The sequence below is a fragment of the Lathamus discolor genome, chromosome 4 (assembly GCF_037157495.1).
Source record: "Lathamus discolor isolate bLatDis1 chromosome 4, bLatDis1.hap1, whole genome shotgun sequence".
Taxonomy (NCBI): domain Eukaryota; kingdom Metazoa; phylum Chordata; class Aves; order Psittaciformes; family Psittacidae; genus Lathamus; species Lathamus discolor.
Window position 1 is genome coordinate 100,453,498 of NC_088887.1, and position 26,074 is coordinate 100,479,571.

The window sequence follows — 26,074 nt, forward strand, 5'->3', positions numbered from 1 at the left end:
AAGAGGAAAGCTCTATATCTTAAGGGGAAAATGACTGCTACCAGAATTGCAGATGATAGTAGCAGGCTTTAGAAGCTTGAATTATAGTCCTCCATACTCCCAAGAACCATAAAGATCTAGTTCCTCTGTGAAACAATATACACACACAAGGTGGGCAAAAAGACTAAGTCTCTTCAACTGAGGAATGAAGGAAACAAGTTTGAGAAATGCTGAAGTAGTTTTGACTGAGCCCAAGACAGTAACTATGCACTTACGAAAACACCAACTCTCAACACCATCGCTGACTCTCACAAATTAGGACTCACAAAGTTTTTGTTGCAGTTTTACCCCCATAAAAGGGTCTTTTATAAACTGATGTTTGACCAAAATTGTGCATCACAAAGTACCTCACCTACATTAACTTGTATTTTACTTTGTAATTGGAAAACCAGCCAGCAGAGGGGGCACAAGTTAATAAAATCTACACTTTGCATGAGGCGGTTGAATCAAAAGAAGATAAACATGTGAGGCACGCTTTCCTAGAACACCACCTCAAAATACCCAGGAAAGAAGTAAATACTTCTCTAAAACTGTGTATACATGAAAATCCCTAAATGACTGTACCAGTACAAATAAGAAGCAATCAATTACTGAACCCTAATGTCTTGATCTAACTCTTATGTTTAATCCAGCAGCAGTTAGTTCATGGTTTCTGACATCAGGGACAGCACATACTATATACTCTCCCTTTCTTGCTGTCAATTGCCCATCTTTTGGAATACTCATCCATAAACATTCAACTGCATTACACACACACTCCTTCTTCTTTTGAAGTTAAAAACAAGTATTCTACCTCCAATTACTTCATCTTCTGCAGAAGACCTTAAAAACAGAGTTTTAGGGAAGTCTACTAGAACTTACCAATATCTAAACTCATGCTTCCATTAAATCACCATCTTTACCCAAGGAAATAGTAAACACTGTTCAAGCAATAATTATTTCTCCTGCACTCATTCACACTCTGAAAGTCGGGGTATTAATGTAATGATTTTGTACTAAGGATGGCTACCAAGAAAGACCTTTCCTCCATGACGTGAGGAGATTCCAAAATTTAAATTTAGATATGTACAGCTGTCCTTCCCTATAGGCTACAGCAAGGTTGTTATATGCAAAGTAATTTTTCATGTCCTAGACAATTCTTTACTTAACTATGTTACAAATACCCAAGAGTTACTACAATGCCCAAGACATGCACTGATCAGATTCATATTCAGAATGTCCTGTGGAGGATAAGAAGGCAGTTACATGGTTTTTGCTTCATCCCTTACTGGTACTACGGATTAGCAGTAGATAAAATTATTTCTGCACATTCAGCTAGGACATTTGGTGGTACAACTGAAGCCACCTGTATTTCAGGTTTAAACAAAAAAGAAACTTAGCAAAAGCTTTTCAAAGCAGAAGACAAGTGAAACAGCAGACTTTCCCTAAAGCCAAGTCAGAATTCAAACTCCCTGGCACACCAGTTACAGAATATAAGAATGAAGGAAGCAACCTATGGCTGAAAAATCACGCCATGTCTGTAACACAGACCATGTAAATTCCATTCATTAAAAGGAAATTTATGGTATTCAGGAAAATAAATAGGATAAAAAAGTAATTTGCTCATCAGTATTTTGCTCCTAAGCATTTTTTTAATATGAAAAAAAAACACCAAAAGACATTTATAGCTTCAATTAACTATTGAAGCTCTAAACATGTCATCTTATATTTGTCCTGCTCAGTCTAAAAGCCCTACAAAGAATCCAAGATCCAGTTAGATATCACTTTTCTAATTAAAAATACTACAGAGAACAACTATCTGAATTGCACAAGACACCAAGCTTTGTGCAAAAAACAAAAATCACAGAAATCTATTTAAGCACATCAGATGCTTGCTGATATAGAACACAGACTTGCAAGCCTGAACTTGCAAGTTTGTTTTCTATAGCCAATGATTTCATTGCATATCCATCCTGAAATGTGCAACAAAAAAATTGTCTGTACTTAGTATAATTCTTATAGATGCTTATAACCACGCATTCTGGGTTTCCAAGTCTGGCACTGAATGTACTGCTTAACTGCTTAAAAGCTATTTAATTGTGCAACTTTAGTCATCTTGGAATTCTAGTCAGAAAGTTTGTGCTTAAAACCAAAAGCAAACTAAGAGCAAGAAAAAAAAAACCAACAAAAAAGCAACACAAAGCAGCCTGGAAAGGAGTCTCAGTGCAAGATATCATTATTTTTGAATGCAAAACATCTGTATCGAATAGTGCACATGTGAAAACAGAAGGGATATGTGTCAAGAACGCGTTTGTAGACTGTATTCATAATGAACAATAAAGGAATGATGAATACATAGTAGGATTTACTAAGACAAACTTAAACATCAAGATACACTGACGTCTTCATGTGCTTGAATCACAGAGTTCCCAACATTACTAAGTCACAGAGTTTCAAAAATGCCAGTTTAGTATAAAGGTTTGTCCTGTTTCTTTCATCTAGGAGCAAATTTAATTGCGTTCTAAATAATGTATTATATAAGTGATAACTTCTTGATTAACTTCTAAGTGCTCCAATTTAGATGAGGTCCTTGGTAAGTTTCAAAAACAATTCAGTCCTTGAATCTTTCACAACCCTGACATCCTGACAAAGAAAAAACAACAAACAAAGTTCATACATAGACTGGACTTCATATATAGCGAATTCCAGCAAGTGAAGAAAACATTTGAAACATGTAGCACTGATGTGACAGATATATGATAATCCCAAAAAGGGAAGAACTTTAACTTGTCCTTACTTTCACCTTAAATTAATAGAAATTGTTACTTAAAAAAAGATGCACCTTATCAGTTAGTTACAAATTATTAAATGAATCACTACTGGAATCATCTGAAATTGAATAAATCAACCAACAAATCCTGGTGGTTTCCAAAGGTATTTGACTGAATACAGCAAATGCAACCTCCTAAAAATAGGTTAGATTTACGCTTTTATAAGCTTAAAAGAAAAAAAAATAGCGAAAATATACACCCACACCAAACAGGACTTTAAAGTCAGCCCCAAAGAATCTGGGTTTAAAGATGATTTTGGTTGTATTTCCTAAAAATATTTCTGAATGTTTTATTCCAAAAATAACTGACCTTGTCAAACCTTGGATCAAGTCCCTAATTACTGCAGCCTTTCTGCTTCACAGCAATGACTTTACATAGCTGGTCCTGGCTCAGTCAGTGCAATTCACAGTGCAAAGCCAGGCCTCTGTTCTCCCTATAACTAGAAGGGTAATGAATGTCACAGTTGCCAGCAAGCTGATTTGGGAGAACACAAAAACCAAGCAAACAAATAAACAATGAGGGGGAAAGCCAAAGAGTGAGTTGTATACAGAATTCTCCCCACCTTTTTAGCAGTTATCAATCCATAGTACTGACAAGCTGACTGAAAGTAGCTTATTGACTCATGAACATAGGCCAATTCTTCTGAATAATGTCCCAAGACTTCCCCACAACTCCTTCCAGAGTTCATTACCACTACATCAGGAGCAACTTGGCTGTTTTAAAACAGATTTCGAACCACCACAGTTCACAGTCCAGCTTATTAAGGATCTGAATCAATCACTGACTTACATGAAGTCATATAACTTGAAGCAAGTTTGGCACAATGATCACAGGAGGCCCTAAATTCAGGATTAGAGCAGGCAGCTAGGCTGAGTGTGTCTTACATATAGATGCATACAGTCAAGTCAGCATCCTGGGATTCAAACCTGGGGGGGGGCACAATGGTGAAAGAAAACAGTGGCCACTTTTCTCTCATTCTGTATGCTGAGCATAAAAAAAAAATAAAATGTCAGTGCTCTAAACTGATTTCAGTGATAAATATGCTGGATTTGTTCAATGTAGCTTTTTGGCTCCAGGAGATGTTGAAAAAATGCACAATGTATTTTAGGTAATTTATCCTCAAATATTTTTGTTAGACAAAATCAGATTAACATCCTGCTGTCCACAAGCAGTAGCAATTAAATGTAGATAGGAAAAAAAGAAACAAACCACTGTAAATTAAGGAAATGGGAGTGGCTACACTGAGCAGTCACCAAATGTGATTATACAGGTAAAAGTTTCCTGGCAAAGTCAACAAGACAGTAAGCATTATCTTCAATGTGTATGCCCCTAAATCACTGTCATTTACATGGCAGTTCCTGCTAGGTCAGTCTTCTAAAAGACCTCCAATGTTAGAACCATGGAACTATGCTAGACATAATCAACATTTACTTACCCACTGTTCTAGGTATCTACCACTACATTGCTGCAAGACTCACACTTACCACCCATATTAGAATAACTAGAGTAGGACAAGATTCTGTCTCGTACAACCAGAAGTCTTACCTACTCAGTGCCCCAGTCTGAGTCATTCAAGGTTCCTGACTAAGGCTGGTGTCGTAACTTGCACCCATTAACTTCTTTAACTGTCTATTTTAATTCAGCTGTAGGCATTAACCTAGTTTCCCCACTGGAAAAATTTAGGCTTAAATATATAGTGGACTGTAGATTTATGTGAGGTATGGCAAATCAATTAACTGAGGCTGGGACACTATCTCTAGAATGAAAAAAACGTGCTTAGATAACAGACACTTGATTTCTCTTTAATGTAAGGCTGAAATTGCCTATGCAATATATTTTTGAAAAATCTAGTCGACCAGGGGCCAACTGTATGGTACCAAAGTTATTATTTTTCTTTCTTTTTTTTAATAAAATATGCAGGCAATAATAAATAACCTGAAATCATCTTTGTTGTCAATATACAGAATTGTAATAGTAAAAATACACTGGTACATAGAAAATACTTCATGAAGGTGTGATATCCTTTGTCGGCATCACAGGATCACCAGAAATTTCTTATGGCTCACAGGCTAGTCCACTTCAAAAAATCAAGGATCTTTCAATACATATGAAAGATTTACCCTAAATACACGTATAACCATTAACTCCTATCTGCAGTATCAGTTTTAATATGAATGAGTGAGACTGGCCTACACTTTTGACGATTAAAATCAGCACCGTAACCACACAATGCAAACTGGATGTTTGGTAGGAGTTCTGTATTAGCTAGATATTAGCACTCGCAAATTAAATTAAATTCCAAACTGTTGCATAAACAAGAGATGAAAGCAACTTGAAAAAAGGGACAGACAATAAAATGTTGAGTAACACAACAGGAAGTGGAAACATTGATATGTTCTTTAAGTGGGAGATGCAGATATCAGGATATTCTATAAACTAGAAGACTCAGTATGCTGTTAAACATACAGAATGAACTACAAGAAAAAAAGCAACAGAAAGCAAGACTCTCAAGCAACACAATCATAGTTTCAACTGAGGCTCAGCTGAATTAAAATTCAGGCACACACACAAATATGCTCTTCCCTTCAAACATCAGAGAAATATATCATCTACAACAGAAACCCAAGACTGGATGTAACTATTCAGTCAGAAAAGTAAAAACTAGCCTAAAGAAAATAACCATAGCAATGGAGATACCGGGGGGGGGGGGGGGGGGGGGGGGGTGGTGCACAGGGAATAATAAATACTTGTGCTTCACAAGACAACCAGCTCCTGGCTTTTTACGTATTTGCTTTGCCTCCCTAACAATTGACTGTGTTGAAGTGCAAATACAATTCAAAAAGACAAGAATACTTCAACTATGGAACACATACCTCTAAGCACCCAAATAAGAAAGCTAATATATCTTAAGGACTCTATAATGACCTGAAGCAACTAAACTGTTCCAGATATAAAGTCAAACCAAGAGATAAAATTTTGGCACTCATAACTGTCCTCAGACTTTCTCTGATGACTGTTCAGCAAATCCAAGAGTATCAGTCAGAGACAGACATCTGTATCATTTGCTTAAGCTTTGGCAGCATGACTGTGCTCACCTGATCCCGAAAAATCAAAAGCCACAAGGAACATGTTACAGCACTGCCCCTTCCTGATCAATTTTATTGAAATACTGAGCACTTTAAGATTCAAAGTAGTCAAAGATTATTTGATATTCAGAACATGACAAAGTATCTTACTTTCTGCTAACAAAACCAATTGATAATTTTAATTGGAAAAAATCAAGTACCTTTTGTAAGCTTGTTTTAACTTTTTAATTCTTCTTTCAAAATGCTGAATTAGAAGTAGACAAGTGATTTTAAGAACACTCAAGTTTGATGCGACTGAGACTTTCAACGAACTTTGTTGTGCTGGGAAGGCTGAAAGGCATGCAGCTCCACCTCACAACATGAAAACACACTTGCAGCAATGCCTGCCATAGCTTTCATTAAAGGATACTGTAAAACAAAGCTAACTAAAATCCCAAACATTTCAAGAGCGGACAAGATGGTGTGTTTAAATGTTATAGCCTAAAAAGTATAAATTGGAAGCACTATGCTTGATTTCGTCATGTAGGAGGTGAGAAAGATTGACTTCCACCAGCACCTCACATACAGATCTCTGACATTAATAGGCATATAGGTTTACACGAAAACCATTCCTATTCCACAGAAAACAGACTATAAGAAAGCCTCCTATAAGTACTTCTGCCATTCCCATGCTTAAACTTGCTGGTTTCTACTGTCTGAAGTTCTCACATTTGGTTTTGCTGGAGAAGGGCAGGAGGAAGATAATAGGAGAGCTACTCTAGAAGAGCAAACCCCTGCCTCTACCAGCATGAGAAGCAAACTCCCTGTGCAACTGTGCCAGCATGACAAAGCAGGAAATGCTAACCTAAACTTTGGTTCCAAATTTGGATGCACACTCAACACAGGCCATTCCAGTGCAGTGTTTATGACCTCAGAATGCCAAGACAAAAGTCATGCTCAAAGGATTTTGACTTTTGAAAGTAAGGAAATCCAGTAGCAAGTCTCAAAAAAACAATGCAAAAATGAAATTGCTCAACAGTTTAAAGAAAGCAGAACATATCACTGCAAAAGCATAATGTGTGCGAAGTTAGGGAACAACATTTCGTACGTATGATTGTTGGGGTTATTTTTTAAGCTCATCAGATCTTACACACAAATAAGCACATAAGCAAGGAGTAAGTCTGCAAGGTGTTACTTAAAAACAAAGCTCCTGTGTGCCTACAAGCCATACTAAGACTTGGTCTCCTAGGTATACTATTTACATATATTTGGAATACTACAGTATTTAAGCACTCATGGGACAGCATGCTGATGTCTACTGACCAACAGTAAGTTTTATTGTGTGAACACATCAGCAATACTGCTACTGTAGTTACAAATGCGTCTAACCATATATTGAGAGAGAATTATGAAGTAGCAATTACACTAAGATTGTACTGTTTGATGGTCACACACAGTATGAATAAAACCCTTGCGGGGAAAAAAACAAACCCTGTGGTGATGTCATTATATGCAGGACACCTTCCAATTTCCAGGTCAGAAATAGGTCTTTCCAAGACCTTAGCATATTTTTAAGTTCCTAAAATATTCTTAATTGGTTGAATTCCATTTGGATTTTAGTTTGTCTCAAAATGCTCTAGTTATGCTTTTGTACGTATATGAAACACAGTGCAGAGAAACAAGCTTTCACCAAGACTGCACACAGCCTGGCAAGTCATCAAAACAGTGTTTCTTGTATTAGTCCAGATCCAGAGAGCACCTTATTCCTTACTGTGAATGAAAAAAACCTATCCCAAGTCCACTTGGATTACAGAAACATTATAGTCTGTTTTCCTGTTTAAAAACAACTAATTTAGCATGTCCTTTTGTTTAAAAGTCAAACTCATCTCTAAGCCAGTTTTACCATATCAATAATAATTATGATGCTGAAGAATATGTGCAAGATACTGTAGTGAGATAAAAAGCTCATAAAAAGCTTATGTTATTGAACAGTGCTGTTTCTAGCTGCGACACTAAAATGAAATCTCAGCCTGAAAAAATCTGGAAAAATACCTTGATATATCAACTGAACCACTTTGAAATCTGCTCAGGTAAGTACATTTTATCCTTCCAAACCTCATTCTATCCAATACTGCTGAAAAAAAAAAAATAGTAAGAGACCTTCATGGCACAAATAACAAAAGGCAAGGTGAAATACATGTGGCATCAGAGAATCAAGAGCTTTAGTAATTTCAAGCATGCATCAGATTCAAGTTTTGGTAGTGCTGTGCTGGTGCTTTGCATGTATCAAAACACCATTGATATACATTTGCCAACCTCAGATTCACAGCTCAGTCTTAGAAACTCCACTACAAATGGCAAATAACTCAAGTACATAGATGGCCCAATTCAACCACTTGTTTACACTTTTACTGCATTATAAAAATAGCTGTTTTGTTTCCATAGAAAGACATTATTAGTATCTAACCCTTCCATCCACTGTAACACATTTGCCTCACTCGAAAATACTCAATTAAATTGTGACTACACATGTGCTGCTGAACAAACCATAGCTGCAAGATTTAAGAGTGTATTCCAAGAGGACAGAAAAATCTGCTAGTAAAAGGCTTGGTATTTCAGACTAACTGAAACAATGGAGAAGCTGAACTGGGGAAAAGTCAATCAGCCAAGTGCAAACTGGGCTAATGAAGTATAATAGGGTTTTTTTTTTTGTCATATGACAGTGAGCCCTTGCTGAATTTAATGTGTTTAAATTGCTTTTCTCCTGAAGACATCCAAATCCTGTATTTTTTCCTAAGCTTTCTTTAAAAACGCAGAAGGTGAAGAGCACCACTATTTTTAGCAAATGCTAAAACCTCGCACCCTATGTGAATGTTCATTCTTCTGCTACCATAACCAGCACAAAACATACTACAGGTGAAAAAAGCCTGTAACTATTGCTGGACTCAAGCAATATAATACAGAATTTATCTGAAAATGCTGCAAAAATTAAAGGAACAGTCACCTTAAAATATGTGCACTTTCCAAAATCTTTTGCTGCTGAAAAATCTTTCACAAAAACATGGATCTAATGACCTTAGGGTCAACAAAGGGTTTATAAAGCCATACCATAGCATTAGTATCAGAAAAAACTTCCAAGTCTTCCAGATTCTTGACAATTTAAATGTGTTGACAGTGTCTCTTTAAGAGCTGAATGTGAGATACTGTGATCAGCTAATACAGCTGTACGCTTGGTAACTCAATCTTCATGAACAACTGAGTCAGTGCTTATTTACTAAAAAAGCAGTATGATAAAGACTCATTAAAAATCCAAACATTAATGTTGCAAAAAAAAAATGAAGCAGGAGATTTTCCTCACTTTCAGAATGACAGTTCAGCCATCACTCTTGTGCGGGAAGTCAGCTGATGGAGAACTCTGGTCTACTTTGAAAGAAATTAAGTATAGTGAGTCACACTGCCATTTAAACAAACAGTTCATACTCAGCAGGGGGACAACACACAATGCTTGTGTCTTTATGTTCTGTGACATAACCACACAATCTCATCAAGCTCGGATCATGTCTTGTCATTGGAATGTATAATAAAATCCTATTTTACGGTTTCTACATAGGAAACAAGTGGACCTTAGCAAACATCTTAAAAGTTTGTCAATACACCAAAAAACAAGCATGACAGTCAAAAGATGTTAAGCCAAAGAAATTTTCCAGAGAAAAGCTTAATAAAAGCTAGGATTTATTACTTCATATAATACCACAACTAAGATCATCTAAACATTGTATTTTTGTAAAATTATCTTCTCCTCCCACTCCAAGAAAACCACTCTTTAAACGTGTCTGCTGTATTTTAGCTAACTACTATTTTATGGTCCTAACATTTGTAGCTGCTTTAAAAACAAAAAAAAAGTGAATAACTCCTTTATGTTCTGAGTGAAAAATATTCTAAATGCAACTAAGCATTCCAGTCACTGTCATTACCTTGAATTTCTAAGTTTCTTACAGCATGTTCTTTTAAATACCCATTTATATTGAGCAAATAGTAGACATGAACAACAGGAAGTTGACAAGATAATGTGACATAATGCTCAAAGGCCAATGTGAACTTGAGGAAAGTTAACTGCTCTGGACCTCATCCTGCCAGCACTGAAGGAACCTTTAAGTGCTCCAGAATTTGATCGGGTTTATGAAAAAACGCTACTTTGATTAGTACAGCCAAAATGGAGCCTGTGACTTCAGCAGCAGATGACCTGGCACTTGCAATATATTCCTCTATTTTTGCAGATGCTAAAAAAGAGTTAGAAATCCTATTTAGGCACCTGACAGCACACGTGAACACCTCTTCAACAGCCAGCTCCCCATGTGGAATAGAACAAAAAACATGCAATAAGCAAAGATGGGTTCAAGCCCAGGCTGAGACTAGTAACCAAAAGATCAGACAAAATCATTGCTCCTCAGGCAAAAGAGCAGCTATCTGCAGTAAGGAACACTACCAGTGAGTCAAAACAGTCATGACAACTCAACTGCCCACTTGACTGAGTAGCTGAGCACAGCCAGTTCACTTGGAGGAAATTATTTGACATGGGTTTAATTAGAATATTGTAATTATCGGTAGCAATGGGAAAGAGCAAGTATTTTATGTGTGCCTACAGTGGTATGTGTTCAACAAAGCTTCATATAGCTCATGTAACCAAACAAAACCATCAGAAAATGGGAAAGATTAGCACACAGATGTAAAAGAGGACAGCAGATGGTAATAGAAAAAAAAAAAAACAACAAAACACAACCATGTGTTGAACTAGCACTTTTTTTTTTCTTCCCTAAAGTTTCATCACTAAACTGGCATTTTAAACACATTTAGGCTCACTTGATCACCTAGTGGCAAAGCCATACAATGCAACACGAGACACAGAAATTTCCTTCCCAAACAAACATGGTGTTATCACACAAACTGTGCTTGGTTTGGAAACAGGAGAGGGATGAAGGGGACTTATTTTCACAATCCTGTTCCCATGTTAAATACCAAGAGCAGTAACACCTCCTCAAACAGTAGAGTGAGCATTACATAAGAACAAGAAAAACAGGGAAATTCAAGTTATTACATCCCATGTGAAAAATATACTATATACTTTGCCCAATACTAATAATGTTCCTTATAAAAAAATCCAGGGGTTGATCCAGTACCTGAAAGAACTGGATACACTTCCTAAAACATGTTTAACCTACAGTTTCAGTTTCTGTCTTTTAGCAACTCATATTACTGAGCAAGAGAATGCTGGCCCACCTCTCAAATTAAGTTCTGTTTATGAAGGGAAAGCTGCATATAGACACTAGAAAAGCACAGCTTCTCAAGACTGATACAACAGGCAGGTTTATACAAATATATGAAAAGTTGCAGTAAACTCAATGGAAAGAAAAGGTTTTGAAAAAGTTGTGCTCTATTCTGTACTTTTGGACATGCCATGTTGTTAGACAAATGGCTCATCTCCCACACTGTACTTAATTGATCGTACAGCAGTGTATAGAGAAAGCAGACTACCCCATCAGGCTCACCAGCTATGGTTCTGAAACATAGTCTTCAAACAAAGAAAAGACAAAGCTTAACTGAGAATGTCAACTTGGGAGCTATGTCACAGTTTACAAACTGAAGAATAACTTAAGTTTTGAAAAAGGAAGTTGGGTATCGAACTATAGCCAGCAACTGCATTTCTTCCAGCTGTGAGCTCTGCTTACTTTTGAAGAAGCTCCCATACTGAGTATTTCATGATGATGCCACTTAGGACAACTACCTAACTATTGCCTCTAGGAAGTCTGTGTTTTACAATTTTCCACCTATTAATAGTCAACCTACCTGCCCATAGTTGTCTATGCCAGTTACTAATCTATTTAAGTTTAATAAGTCAAAAGCTGTCCTTAGGGACTGGCCAAGAGTTGTGAGTCCTTCAGCTTGAAGGTTTTTCAGTTCATTCATAAACGTTGCATGGTTTTCCTTCCAGCCAGCCTGAAAAGAGAAATGTGAGAAGACTTATTCTCCAGATCCGAGCTTTGCTTTTCTATGAGGCTACAAAGTGCCATCTTTGCCACATGTAGCTCTTTACAAATGCTAACAAACCACCTTAAAAGTTACTAATAATATTCAGTGTTGTTCCATAAAGACTGGAAAGATTCACTTCTCATCTATCCAACTAAGGTAGGTTTTGTATTGTTCCACGGGACAAATCTCAGCCAAGTCACGGTTGCACAACCCTCACAGCTACTGACACGGCTCTCGCACATCCTTTCCTAGATGGAAGCCAAACTGCGCGGCGATCCGATCTCCAACAGGTTCACTGTCCTGTGTCATGCGGACCCCCGCCCCTTCCTCCCTCCCCACCCCCTCGCCGTACGTCGGTCCGCCCCCCGCCCCGGCGGGGCTGAGGGAAGTGCCTTCCCCTTCCGAGTCCAGACTCTTCGGGCTGAAGTTGCTGCTTCCCCAGATCGCCCCTTCCAAGCTGAACTCTCCTTGGAGTTGCTGTCACTTCTCCCAACTTGAATAAATATCCCCCACAGTTCATTGCTGCTCGCACACACCACACAGGGAAAAAACGTCGGCCATGTTGATGTCAGCGCTGCCGCCGCCGGAGCCCGTCTGTGCCGCGCTGTCCCGGACCACCGGCAGCCCGGGCGACGCGAGCGGCATGGGGGGGGCGACCGCTCGCAGAGGCCCGCGGCGGCGCGGAGGGGCCGGAAGGAAGCCGGGGGGAGCAGCGGGGGGGGTGGGGAGAAGAGGAGTGAGCGGGGGTTACCTTGATAGCGTAGGGAGGCTCCTCGAAAGTGACCAGCATGTACCTGTCTCCCCGGCTGGCCGGGTCCCGGGCTCGGAGCTGCGGCGCGGGGGACAAAGCAGAGGGTGAGCCGAGCGGCGGCCGCGCCGCCAGAGCCCCCCGACTCGACTCGGCCCGGCCCTCCCGTCCCTGCCTGCCCGCATACACACACACACACGCACGCACCCCCGCCCGCCCTCGGCCCGCGCCCCCGGCCCAGGCAGCCCCCCGTGCCCTGCCTCCCCCTCCCCTCCCCGCGCAGTCACTCTCGCTCTCTCTCGCCTCCTCTCACAAGGCAGAGCCGGTACCTTCATGAAAGTCTCTACAGCGCCTTTGGCTATGTCCAGATAGGTGGTGCCCAGATGGGTGCGCTGGTTCATGGAGGCGGACGTGTCTATCAGGAAGAGTAAGATGGGCATAGTGCGGAGGGGCCGGCGGCCGGGCGGCTACATGGACAGCGGGCGGGGGGCTGAGGGGAGAACCGCGGGGCGGGGTGGGAAGGAGGGGGAAAGAGAAGAGAAGACGGGGGACAGGAGAGGAGTAAGTGGCTGTGAGTGCTGTGCACGGGGAAGGGCGCGTCCCCGCTGCCCCTCTGCCGAGGCGGGGGGGAAGAGGGGGCAGCCCTGCCTGCCCTGCCCTCCTTTGTGTGAGGGGCCTGCTCAGCCCGACACAGGCTGGTTTATGAGGGAGAGGCGGATAGGGCTGCGCTGCTGCTAGCCTTCCCCCCACACCACCTTCCTCCGCCGTCGCCCGCCCTCCCCTCCCCCTGTTGATGTTACTCAGAAGTTTCGGGCGGAGCAGCCGCGACCCCACCGCCCCGGCACTTTCTGTCTCTGACTGAGGCGCTTCCTCGCTCGCCGCCCGCTTTTAAAGCAGCCTGGGCAGGTCGTGGCCCGCCTCTGAAGGACACGTCCCGGCGCCACGTGACCGCGTCTCGGCCCCACCATAGGGCTCCCGGTAACTACCTCATTAGCATATTCAAATGACCGGGGAGGGCGGAGCGCGGCAGCCGGAGCCGCTGAGGGAAGCGGGTGGCGGCGGAGCTCTGCCGCCGCGCAGGCGCAGTGGTGGGCGGGGAGTACGGGGCAGGGCTGTGGGGCGCCGTCCGTGCGGCGGCGGCTCTGGGGCAGGGTGGGGGGGGTTCCGCCGCGCAGGGGCTCTGCGGAGCCGTGGCCCGGGGGGGAGCGCTCTGCCCGAGCCGCCCGCTCTGGGGCGCGGCGGCGCTTGGGGAGGGAGCGGGGGAGGCCCCGGGGGAGCGCGGCCCGCCGCAGGCTTCCCCGCGGCTGCTGAGGCCGTGACTCCGGCGCGGGTGGTGAGTCACGGGGGGATGGAGCAACGGGGAGGGGGCGGGCGCAGCGGCTCTCCTTGAGGCTGCGGGAAGGTGCCCGGGCCGCGGGGAGCCCCCGCCTGCTCCGGCCGGTCTGGCCTCTCTCCCGGCGTTCCTCCTCCTGTTTTCGGGGGCCTGTATGGCGCTCCGGGTCCAACGCAGACCCTCAGGCTAGAGGGGGCGGTCAGGGGACCCCAGGGCAGCCTGAAACCCCCTGGATCAAGGCGGGCAGCATTTGCAGTATCCCCTGGGTTTAGGACGTGGAAAAGTGTTCGGTATCAGTTGATGGTGAATTCGCAGAGACGTGGCCCAGCCTTTCACTCGATGCTTAGGGAAAAAGAAAAGCAAAAATAAAAAGGAAAAAAAATATACTGGCTAGCCCTAGCTGTGACCTTTTCCCCTGCACACAGCCGGAGATTAATGTTTCTTTGATACATGTTACGTGAGGGCATTCCAAATATGCTTCCTATAAATCATCTAATCATGGAATGTTTCCAACCAATTAATGACGAAGATTTCTGTTGTTTATTTGGTGGTTTGGGTTGTTTTTTCCCCAGCAGTTGGGTCTGCTGTTTCTGCTCTCATAGCCTTGGAGCAGTAACTCTGGAGCCATTTCTTAGCATAATCTGTTCAGGAGATTGCTCTGTTTCCTATCTGACTGATTTTTTTTTCTCCTGATCCAGCCGATGTGTTCCCACAGCCACTGCTTTAGAAGGTATGAAGCCATTTGTGCTCCTTCCTTCTCTCAAGATAAAATTGGCAGTGTCCTGGTTTGATTCATCTTGTTACCCAGGCAAGATTTCTGTCTTGCCAGGCAAGAGCTGGTTTGGGCTTTTTTTTTTTTTTTTTTTTTTTTTTTTTTTGAGGCTAATGAATGATTAGCATTTAGTCTCTAGGAGGAGGGAGGGACAGAATCCTGTTTCCATTACAGATCGGTATGCGTTCTCGTGTCTGTGAGCAGCTTATTTTGGCTTTCCTTTCAGCACTGCACCTGTGACCTGTGCCATCCCTTCTCAGGCACTGGGCTGAAGTCAGGGACACCTCTTTTCAGCCCAGTTCACCATTCAAGGCCCTAAGGAATCTCCAGTCTCAAGGACACTGTGAAAGCTGGGAAGGCATTTTTGGAGCCAGTGCAGACCAAAATTCAGTGAGTGGGTTTCTTTGGAAGCACCATTTTTTCCTATGAGTATTTCTCAGCATGAATACTTTTGGTGGTGGTGGTAAGAGTGGCCAGACTCACCCAGGTGTACCCAGTGGCTCTTGAGCTGCTTGCATCTTTCCAACAGTTCAATGTCAGAGCCCCAGCAGTGATGCTGTGTCTTGTGACCAACAGCAGTGCTGTTTTGGTCCATGTTCTACTGGTTAATCTGAACCCCTGCTGTCAGAAGAAGCAAGCCAGCAGGTGCCACAGGGGCCACCTTGCCAGTTTGCCCTGGAATCCAGCTGCATGCCAGCCCCCGTTACACAGGAAAATATTTGGACTCACAGAAAGGCTTGACTCACAGTCATTTTCCCTCTACAGAGGTGTTTTAGAACACCTTTCTTCCCCTCAGCTACCTACAGAAAGTTGCAGCTCTTAAGGTCAGCAAGACTGGCTGCTGCTGAAGTAGTAACTGTCTCCCTAAAGCGGAGGGATCCAAGTTGTTAAGTAAAGGCTGCAGTGCAGTGCTGTGTTAACAAATCATGCTTTGGGATTAGTAATGTTATTTGGGAATAATGTTGAGTGAGCATATGATGCTGGCTTCTACCTGGCTTCCTTTTAAATCTCTGAGATAGGCACCTTCTTCAGACATGCCACCTTCTCTTCTGTTTGTATGTTGCTGATGTTTCATTGACTGTCTTAATAAAATCAGCATTACTTTTATGTGTCAAGCATCATGCATCTTCTTGGAGATTATCCTAAAAATAGGAAACTTCTGGAATGGCTTCTTCTCCAAAGTGCTGGAAAAAAAGGCATTTTAGAGTCCTTGCTGTACCAGGAAAATGTCATGGTAAAAGGCAGCCTGGGCCATGGAGACTTTGCATAAATCCTGGAGGGTAATTTGGAATTCTCAAATTTTGTTGCCAGTAAATGAAGGGGGGGGGGGGAGGGGGAATTGCATGCTATCTCTTAGTGGTAGAAATTAGCCAAAAACCAGCATGAATTCAGAATCAACTTTGAAAACTGCAAACTGTAGGCTGTAATTTTCTTACCAAGAGGAAGGTAGGACTGAAGCAGGTGGGCCTGCTGTACCCCTAGTCTCTTCAGCCCTGGTGATTATCACTGAAAGGAAAATCCCACAGACAAAACTTTCACACAGTTCCAGTGGGATTTATACAAGCAGAATCACTTTTCTGTGTGTACTTGCTTTTCACTGTTATCTTTGAAGCCGTTTGGAACATTCAGTTCTTCCTGCTCCTGTGCATCTTATATTAGATCCGTATTAGGTCCCCTATAGGGCAGAATCAAGGCTGGGTGTGTGTTGTCTGTGGTAGGCATTAGTCCATTTCTGCTTGGAGCAGGCCAATTTGATTAATATTGAGAAAGACTCTTTCAAAGATAGATAATCAACCCAAGCCTTAAGTGTGTATCAGCCTCTTGATGTGAGAATCGTAATGGCTAGTACTGCCATCAGAGTCACATTTATAAATCTGTATAGGAGATTTGCTGTGAAGGAACAAAACCCAGTGATATTAGTGCTTATGCTCATTACTGGTAGAGCTGACACAGCTGAGCAGGGAGAGAGCTTGAGGCTGTCGCTGAAAACAGACCCGTCTTTCTTTGGTTTCAGCTTTTTTACACGGAGGGTAAAGTTATACCCCATGCGTGGTGTAAATGAGCCAGTTCCCCCTTTTCTCCTAAAACTGGATGAATCATTTCAGCACAGCTTTGTCTGTAGGAATACTTTAGCTGTGCTGACAATACAAAAGATTCCAGATGCTTCCATACTGGTTTTGCTTGTTATTTATTGTGCATCCATGAGGAAACACAAACGTGTATGTATGTCTAAGAATGCCCATTTTATGATCTTCAGAATGGGCGGTGTCCATTTAGGGACAAATAAAATGGTATTAAAAATGCAAATTTCACTTTAAATTTGAGGGCTAAGTTAATAAATGAAAAATCAAATAGAAGTATGAAAATACCTAAAATATCATATGAGAACGGTGAAGAACATTTTTGGCATAATTTGCTGTTGTGTTTTTTTCCTTTTAACAGTTTCTTCTCCCAGTTGATACTTGTGAGATTTTTTTGTCATCACATAGTGTTAGCCTTATTTTGTCCTAAATTGCAGGTCTGGATGGGAGATGTTATGATTAAGACCTTCAAGCAGGTCTGAGAACTAAAATTGACAGTGTAACTTTTTTTTTATTATTTATTTATTTGCTTTCTCCTCAATTTGTTTCACAAATAATTGTTCAAAATCTTGGTCAGTCCAAGTTTTAATGACACAGGTAAATTTATCAGAGCTTCCTTTAGAATACCATTCCACAGCCTTGTAGATTGTCATCATTAAACTTTTCCCTCTTTAAAAGTCTTTTATTTTCCATTACCTATTTTTATGTTGCTGCTTATCATTAAAGTATAAATCTTTATACAGCATTCTGAGTTTCAATTTATTATCTTTTAATAGTTCCGTTACACTATGTTCATGGTTGGACTCAATCTTTTCCAACCTAAATGATTCTCTGATTTGATGATTCCGTTTAGTCTTCCTCTAGCCAAGTTCTGTGATTCAACATGCTTTATTTGTAAATAAAAGTTTGTTTTTCGCTTGTCTGCGTATGCAGTACACCGTGGCTTATATTGTTGGGGATTTTTTGGTTGGTTTTACTAGTTTTCAGTTCAATGGGTTTTGACCCTATTTTTTCCTCTCTTTCTGTAATTGTTATCAAAGAGAAACTGATTTTATCTTATACTTCAGGTACCTTAGGTAAACTTACAAAGCTCATCCTAGACTGAGTAACCACTGAGAAGGCTGGGACCAGATAAGATGTAACACCAAAAAAATTTAAGAAAAGTGCCATTAAGATAACTGGATCTCAGGTTTTTACGTTCTAGGACTTGGACTGAGGATGCCTGTTTTTCTAACATTTCCAGAGGCAGCTGTTTTCCTTTGAAACTGTCTAGCACCTTTTAGAAGCCTGTACTTTGGCTTCCCCAGCACCAGAGCACAGTGAAACTACATCCCTCTGCAGAACAATGACCTCTAAAAGAAAGTTGCATTCTGTCTCCTCTTGGCCCACCTTCAAAGACAGCCTCCTTTCCATTGTTCATCCACCAGGAAACCCAGAGGATAGCCTTTGAAGCTTCCTAGGGATTTTTGTATTCCCTACCACCCCTCCAGTAATCCAAATCCCTTGCTGTTTCCTGGCTCGAGAGTTGGAACTGCAGCAAACAGCAGTGTACCATCCCAGGGAAGAACAGTTAATGTGGAAATGCAAGGAAATGGGTACTATAGTATGTTGATATAGTTTGTTTTCTAATTGTACAGGCTGAATGTAGGTACTGGGAGACCAAGTTCGTGAATATTTGTGAAGTACTTAAATTATTCCAAATAAAGTTGTAATAGAAGTGCACAATAAGATTATTTTCAGGGGAAAAACAAATCTCTGAGGACCATCTGTGCTGTGACAGCAGAAGTCAGTCAGTTAGTGATGGATAGATTGCAAGGCACCTGAATAGAAGATAAGGAGGCTTCTGTCATTAAAATCAAACTATGTTTGATACATGCTTTCCCCTTAGTATTACTGGCTTTAGATTGAAAGGTCTTCCTGGCTATGAGTTGTATTCATATGTATTTCACCATGTTTAACAGAGCAGGACCTCTATCATATCTGGTACCATGAGGGAATATTAAATCTGACATGGAGAAAGCTGCTTAAAACAAACATTTCAAAATTACAGTTGTAATAAGGTAACATGTATGAGAATTCAAATAGATTTGCAGTTCTTATACATCCTTCCTTATATGTTACATTGCTCCTTTCAGTTAAGGTAGAATTCTGATCAAGAACAAAAACCCATCTCAGCTCTGGGCCTTTAAATTTATTCCATCTCTTGGGTTTCTCAGCTGGCATGTCAAGGCCCAAAGAGAACAGAAGATATCCTCTAGCATACAAAGGTGATTTTACCTGGGGGTTTGGGATTACTTTTTTTTTCCCCTTTATTTCTTTCTTTTTGAACTTATTTCCCACCCTGGAGATGCTGGTAGTAGCAGGCAGCAGCAGTCCACTTGATTCCTGGTAACAACAGAGCGCCCAGGGAAAAACTGGTAGAGTTCTCAGCTTCCCTCCAGCCTTTCAGGCCATGAAGACAGACAAAGTCTTCTGCATTTGCTAAAACAATGGATCTGAGGAGACCCTTGCTTATTATGCCAGGGGGAAAAAACCAACAAGCAAACCTCTCTTGTCAGGATGGCCAGAGATAATCATAGAAGGGTATGTGTGGGAAGGGACCTTAAAGATCCAACACCCCTGCCATGGGCAGGGATACCTTCCACTAGACCAGGTTGTTCAAAGCCCCATCCAACCTGGCTTTATAGTTACATCTATAGTCTGAGAGAGATCATTTGTAGCAGTCCACCCTCTTGTAGCCCTTGTTAAAAGCTCCCACATGTGTGGTAGGGAGTTCATGCAGCCCTTCACACAAACACAGTAACACAGTGTTGCCATGCAGGCTCTCCTCAGAATGACAGGAGCAGAACTAGAGCATTCTTTCCCCACACCACCACTTTTCAACAATCTTTCAGATGGTTGTTACATCCCTCCCTGGGAAGCTTTCCTGGCCTGTACCCGCTGACCTGAGCGATTCCTTGTCATCGTTCCAGTGATTGCTTTTGTTCGTTCCTCCAAGCATTCCTTCTTGCCCACACTAAGAAGCTGCAGTAGCCCCAGAAATCATATCCTTCCTGAAGTGCTGGACTCTCTTGCACATTTTATAGCATAGCAACATAACTCCATTACCATGGATCCCAGACACAGGCATGCAGAATTTATCTAACTAATCGAGCAGCTAAGGGACATCAACTCCAGCTACAGTCAGCTTGAAGTATAAAGCAGTTACAGCTAAAGACAGTCTACAAGCAATTCCCAGGGAGGCAAAACAATGAGGTGTTTTTTTCTTGTTTCCTTTTTTAATGGCCAGTGTAATGGGTATAGTCTTGGTAAACAGGACAGAATTATTCGTTCATCCCTAAATTGCTTCCCACTGAGGTATCACACCTGCATGTGGTATCTGAGAGCTGGGAGCTCGCTCTTTAAAATATTGCTCTGCTGCAGGAGTTTATTATCCAGCTTTTACTCTGTTATTTTATTATGCATCGCCGTCTTTTGCCCAAAATCAAAATACACTCTGAAAGAAAGATCCCCTTGGTTGGTCTCTGCAAAGCAGCTGGCATGACTTGTGTCAAAGGGAATATAGATCTGTTGCCCTGTCTTTTGCCACTTAGCAGTTAATGAAAACTTATCAAATTTCGGCTAGTAGCTAATGGGAAATCTCTACAAAAGCCATCTATAAAACACAGATATTGGTCTTCTAGAATAAAAGAAACTTGATAAAGCCTTTTTAATCCAGGGAAGAAATCTGTTCATTTCTATTCCCTGATCTCAAGCACCTTTGTGAGGTGTCTGGTTCTGTTTGCTTAGCATGTTACTCAAAAGATACACTTAAAATGAAGGGAAATGTTGGGTTTTTTTCCTACTTTTATGCACACACTGAAGCCTTGATATAAGACCTATTTGTTACAGAAAACTTGAATGTATGCCATGGTGAGCAAATCTGTCTTGCACCAATGTGGAGAAAAATAGTGTCTTGTTTTAGAAATATTTGAAACTGGAATGAGGGACACTTAAAACATGGCTTTGAAAAGCACAGAAGGATAATTCTTACTGAGCTGAGATTACAAAAAGCATTTCTCATTAGGAAAACCTGAGAATTGACTTGAGATCAGCTTATAATGAACCTCAAGTTACAAATGTAATCTTATAACAGCAGTCTTCTCCAAGCAGTGCTATTTAGGTCAGTGATGAGTTCTTTTGTTGTTGGAGATGGCTTTCAATTTCATGATGTTGCAATCGGAAAGCCTTGGATGTTTCTGGATCAGTTCTAATATTTTCCTGTTGATAAGCCATTTTAAAGGCAATATATAGTTTATGGTTATTTTCCAAACATGGGTCCAAAATAAAAAGTCCAGGAAAGCCCTTCCCATAATTCAGGCTGATGCTAAGTTTACAATTCTCTAGATTTGCCAAAGTATGTTGCGTACACTAGTTGCATGATGAATGTAACATTTTCTCTGAGATTCTCCTGCTCCATTCCCCTTTTGAGGTGTTCCTATTTTCTGATATTTCTGTTTTTCTAGGCCCTTGACACTGTTATGTGCATTCATGTTGCCTGGTTTATGTGAGTTGTGAATACAGAGCTAACAGTGATTTATATAACTGGAGTCTTGAAGGAAGATGAAATTTAACAATGTAAAGAAGACAAAAAAATCAGGCTTTTAACTATTATATCCATTACATTTACCTTCATAATACTGGGGCTTGTGTTTTAATTTCCTTTATCAGTTCTTATTTTTCTTCAGATCTCCCATTTCAGGTTCTCTATCTTTTCCTTCAGAAAAAAAAGTTACAATATGTTTTTTTCTACTACAATTCTTTTTCTTTCTACTTAGCTATTCATTATTGCTCTCCTCAGCGGGCCAAGGGAAAAAAGCCAGAACTACTCATTTACCCTGATAAGTGTTTTCACTCTCCGTGTTTTTGGTGATTGGTTGCGCTGTGTGCTTGACTTCTGCAGCAGCTAATAAGTAACTCCTGAATCCAGAGCAGCTTCTGATTCCAAAGGTTGAGAGATACCACTTGAGCTCTCATTTCAGAGGTAAGTAACAGCCCTTTAACCCAATTATAGTCCAGTGCAGTATAATTGGACATACTTGTGGTCCTCTACCAACTGGCTACTACAGCTAACTTATGGAGAATGGGAGAGTATGCCTTTTTCAAGGGGAATTAGGGTCTGTTGTGCTTTAATTTATACAATTTTTGGAATAATCTAGCCTGTTTTCACTGTAGCATGATTTTTTCCATTGCTGCATCTGCTTATTATTTCCTAACTCCCTTTTTTAGACTGAAATCAATTATTCCTGTGCTAACACGCTTCACAGTAGTGTTCACTAAGACATTTGGAATTGTTACTTTTGCCTAGTTATCTGGACACTTTTGTCACAGTGTCCCTCTAATTAATATAACCAGTATTGCTATAATGTCAGTTACTCTGTGGAATATGTAACTGTTATAGTGACCACTGTATAAATCTGTTCCTTATTGCACTGGTAGCAGTCCAGCAGAGTACTGCCACTAGCACCGACCTTTCCTGTAATTCTGACATCGTAGTGAATTCCTCCCTAACTGGCAATAGAAGGTCTTACACGGCTTTTTCTCTGCTTGAATTCTCTGTTTTCTGGATTGTGAAATTATCCTCTACATAATTCAAGAACCATTTCATGATCTATGTTTAGCAGAATTTGTTACCCAACAGATGTCTGGACAGTTAATGACCTCTGTAAGTACAGCCCTGTGATTTCTTGCTGCTGATGGTCCAAACATTTTTAATCTCTCCTGCTACAAGTTAGCACTAGTGCAGCATGTCACCTCTTACTAAAAAACAAAACCATAAAATGTGGATAAATTTCCCCTTCAGAATTGTTATGCCTAGTCACAAGTGGTATTTCTCCCTCATTCTCTTTTGAATCTTTATGCTCATGAATGATTGCATATATCAATGCAAGTAGTTCCATATTTTTCTGGCCAAAACAAAAGGATATGAATAGAACCTCCTGAAATTAATCAAAATACAATTTCAAAGAAAAATTATCTCCCCTAAATACGAGTCAGGACACTGCCAGCCTTCAAGTGGAAGAAAGGGTAGATGCCTAGAAAAGTCCATGGTAACAAAGCCTCTCTGCCACTTTTATGCATATGGCAAATGTAGTCTTACAGGAGGATTTGGAGGCACTGGAGCCAGATCATTAGCCCTGGGCAGTGATGTGTTTGTTCACAGTATGAAATCATGCTGCAGCTGCACAAGCATTCCCTCTTTTCTCCTCCCCATTCAGATCAGGCTCAAGCCCATCCCTGTATAGGAAAGTTGTTCTAGTTTCTCTCATTTCTGCACCGCACACACACACACACACACCCCTTTTCTGTTATTAGCACTTGGAAGAAGAAAACTATTGGGCAGGATTGTATCAAAGAGGAGGTAGGAGAGTCCCTAACATCTGGCATTCCCCTTGCAGGAGGACAGAGGCAAGGAGTTGAATGCTGATTGAAACGGGTCCAGTCAGACATCTCTATGGAAGAATTTTGCAAGACAGATGCAGAGTCCCTAGAAAATAAATCTGCACAGTGAAGTGCTTGAGAGGATGGCTCATACTTTACTGTGTGCCACTGTGAAGGAGAGAAACTGGACTGCCTGCACACAAGTGCTCCTGTAACTGTCAGGCTTCTGGCAGCTCATATCTCCTGAATCCCAAGAAGTTTGCTAGATGTCCATTCTATGATTTCTGTGATTCTCTGTCTTGTTGGTACCTGCTCCTACAGTGGAAGGGTCATTGTGGTCACACTGCTGGATTGGAAGGTACCAAAATCCTGGAGAAAGATTCATCAGCTGGATCTACACCGGTATGATTCAAAGCACTTGGGCACTGCTAGGCAGAGCTCTCAAAACTGAATTGTCAGCATGTTGCCTGGCAGTTTTGGAATGTGACTCTTGGCAACCACTCAGAGGGTACCTGGACATGGATTGAAGGACATCATGGAACAGGGACCATTTTTTTTTCCCAAAGGCAGTTTTACATCATCACTCTTGGGGGAAGAAGAAAATGTAGTTCTGTGGTGCAAGCTGGGACACTGGCTTCAGAACCCAAAGAACAACCTCTGGTCTGTTTAAAGAGCTAATAGAACTGGACTCATCCCGTGCAGGTGCCAAAATTTCCTGCTACAGTTTTGGCCTTGGGCTCTCTAGTCTTAGAGAAAGGTTTCTTTTTTTCAGTTTGGTTTTGTGGTGTTGGTTTTTTTAATGTGTTTAAGTATGTGCATACCTACTCAAGCGGCTTTTCAGATGGAGAAACCTGTTTCCACCACTTACTCGTTACAACTTGAGGGTCTTTACATTCTTAATTGCTACCTGTCTTCTCACTTTGAACACTCTGGGAGCACTAACAATGCCAGTTCTTACAGTATTTCTTGTCATGGTTCAGTGAAAGATAACTATTGCCCTGGTACCCTCCTATTACTGCAGACTGATCTGCCACACTGAACAAGTTCTTTTAACTTTGAGAGCATCACTTGGCTTCAGATGGAGCCTTCTGAGCACCTTTATTTTTGACACTTCAGCCTGATGGAGAAACTGTTTGAAAATTGTCCTGTGCTCACGTTAAGCATACAATACAGAGGCTATTCTGGGGCAAGTAGCTTGAATATCAGGGTCTAATCAAAACTACTGAGAATGCCAGACTTTCTTCTTTTTTTTTTTAGTCCCAGACAGGCTGACTTGAGGGTTTCCTTTGTCATCCCCTTTGGAGCTTCCTCATTCACTTTCAGAGGTACAAGATGTACATTTCCCAGTTCCAGAGTCTTCACAGAGGTATTTCTACTGTGTTGACAGATGATAATTTGACACAACGAGGTAACCAAGTTAAAGGTGAGGACATGACCGAATAATTGGTTTTCCCCACAAACACGTGTCCTCTTGTCTTTACAGCATTTACTGTTTTACAAATAAAGAGTATTTCTCCAACTTTCATGAATTTTCTCATTTGGTGGCTCTCCTGGAGTGAGCTAGGGCTTCCACACCCACTTTTGTCCCAAAGGATGTCTCCCCAAAGTAGCTAAACCTGACTCAGATATGGTTATCCTTTCAAAATCAAAGGGCACTCTGTAGATTCTGACTGCAGACATATGGGCCCACTACTGTGCAAGATGTTCAAAGCAATCAGACATTCCGGCTGTTAATCTATGTAGAATAAAAATGGTACTTGTCAGGAATGGCCATGAGGTAATCGGGGAACCAAATGCTCCACACCACCATCCACAATAGTGCCCATCTAAATGTGGTGTCACTGGGACACATATATACACTTAAAGGCTGAGAAACCCCTTCCTGCGGTGATGGCCAGAAATGGTGACTTACCTCCTGAAGTGAACATGACTCATAACATTTGCACAGAATAACACATGAAAAAGTTTGATTAGACAATCTGGGATTCTTTTTATCTCCACAAACACCCCTATGGTACTGAGTCATAAGTCCCTGTGTACACTGAAACTTCTGCAATTTTGCTTTCAAGCTGCTTCTCAGGACTTCCTTTCAGGAATTGTTTCCCACAGAAAAGATGAGTTCAGCCACCCTGCATCAGGAACCACTAGTTTTTAAAGCCATATTTTGTCACAGATTTGAGTCAACAAAAATTGACAGCTTCAGTGGGGGTATTTTTTTAAAGACTCGGATGCTTATTTTGTACAGTATGAAGCTTTTCATGTAGTTGCAGTAAGAGGTAATCTATAAATTGTCTTGACTTAAAGTCAACTGTCCATCTCCAAAAATTTTCTATAGAAAATGCATATTAAAATGGTGCTACAGCTTTATTAGCAATAGCACTGTTAGTATCTTTTTGACCATAAATTGTATCAGACTTCTTTTTTTTATAAAATATTTAAAATCCTTCATTCCCGATTCTCAGATACTTTCAACATTAGCAAGCAAACCCCAGTATTTAACAGTTTAATAACAGGGGGTTTTGTTTGTTTGTTTGTTTTATTTTCTCTTTGTGTGCTCAGATCATAGAATCACAGAATGGTTTGGGTTGGAAGGGTCCTTTGAAGATGACCTGGTTCCAACCCCCTGCCATGGGCAAGGACACCTTCCACTAAACCAGGTTACTCAAAGCCCTGTCCAGCCTAGCCTTGAACACTGCCAGGGATGGGGCAGCCACAGCTTCTCTGGGCAACCTGTGCCAGGGCCTCACCACCCTCACAGTAAAAAAATTTCATCTCATGT

At 41.3% G+C, this 26,074-nt stretch overlaps 1 protein-coding gene and 1 long non-coding RNA gene across 8 annotated transcripts in view; one reads left to right on the forward strand and one right to left on the reverse strand.

The window, feature by feature from the left end:
* Positions 1–13,569, reverse strand: part of INTS6 (integrator complex subunit 6) — a 48,637-nt gene extending 35,068 nt beyond the window's left edge. For 2 of the 4 annotated variants that reach the window (XM_065678300.1, XM_065678297.1), the window contains exons 1-3: positions 13,019–13,456; positions 12,693–12,770; positions 11,759–11,908 (exon numbers count right to left, since the gene is read on the reverse strand). In XM_065678300.1, the coding sequence (XP_065534372.1) occupies positions 11,759–11,908; positions 12,693–12,770; positions 13,019–13,129 (339 nt within the window). In that variant the 5' untranslated portion in view covers positions 13,130–13,456. Of the gene's footprint in view, positions 1–11,758; positions 11,909–12,692; positions 12,771–13,018; positions 13,457–13,489 lie in introns of those variants that run through there. The other 2 variants (XM_065678298.1, XM_065678299.1) reach the window with 2 other exon arrangements.
* Positions 12,678–24,818, forward strand: LOC136013845 (uncharacterized). Of its 4 annotated transcripts, XR_010612424.1 has the most exons (5): positions 12,678–12,796; positions 13,494–13,667; positions 15,021–15,184; positions 21,693–21,898; positions 23,313–24,818. It is a non-coding gene; the product is annotated as an uncharacterized LOC136013845 (long non-coding RNA). The 4 variants fall into 4 exon arrangements; XR_010612423.1 differs by lacking the exon at positions 12,678–12,796 and having other exon boundaries at positions 13,223–13,667; XR_010612426.1 differs by lacking the exon at positions 12,678–12,796 and having other exon boundaries at positions 13,223–13,667; positions 21,716–21,898.
* The last annotated feature ends 1,256 nt before the right edge of the window (positions 24,819–26,074 follow it).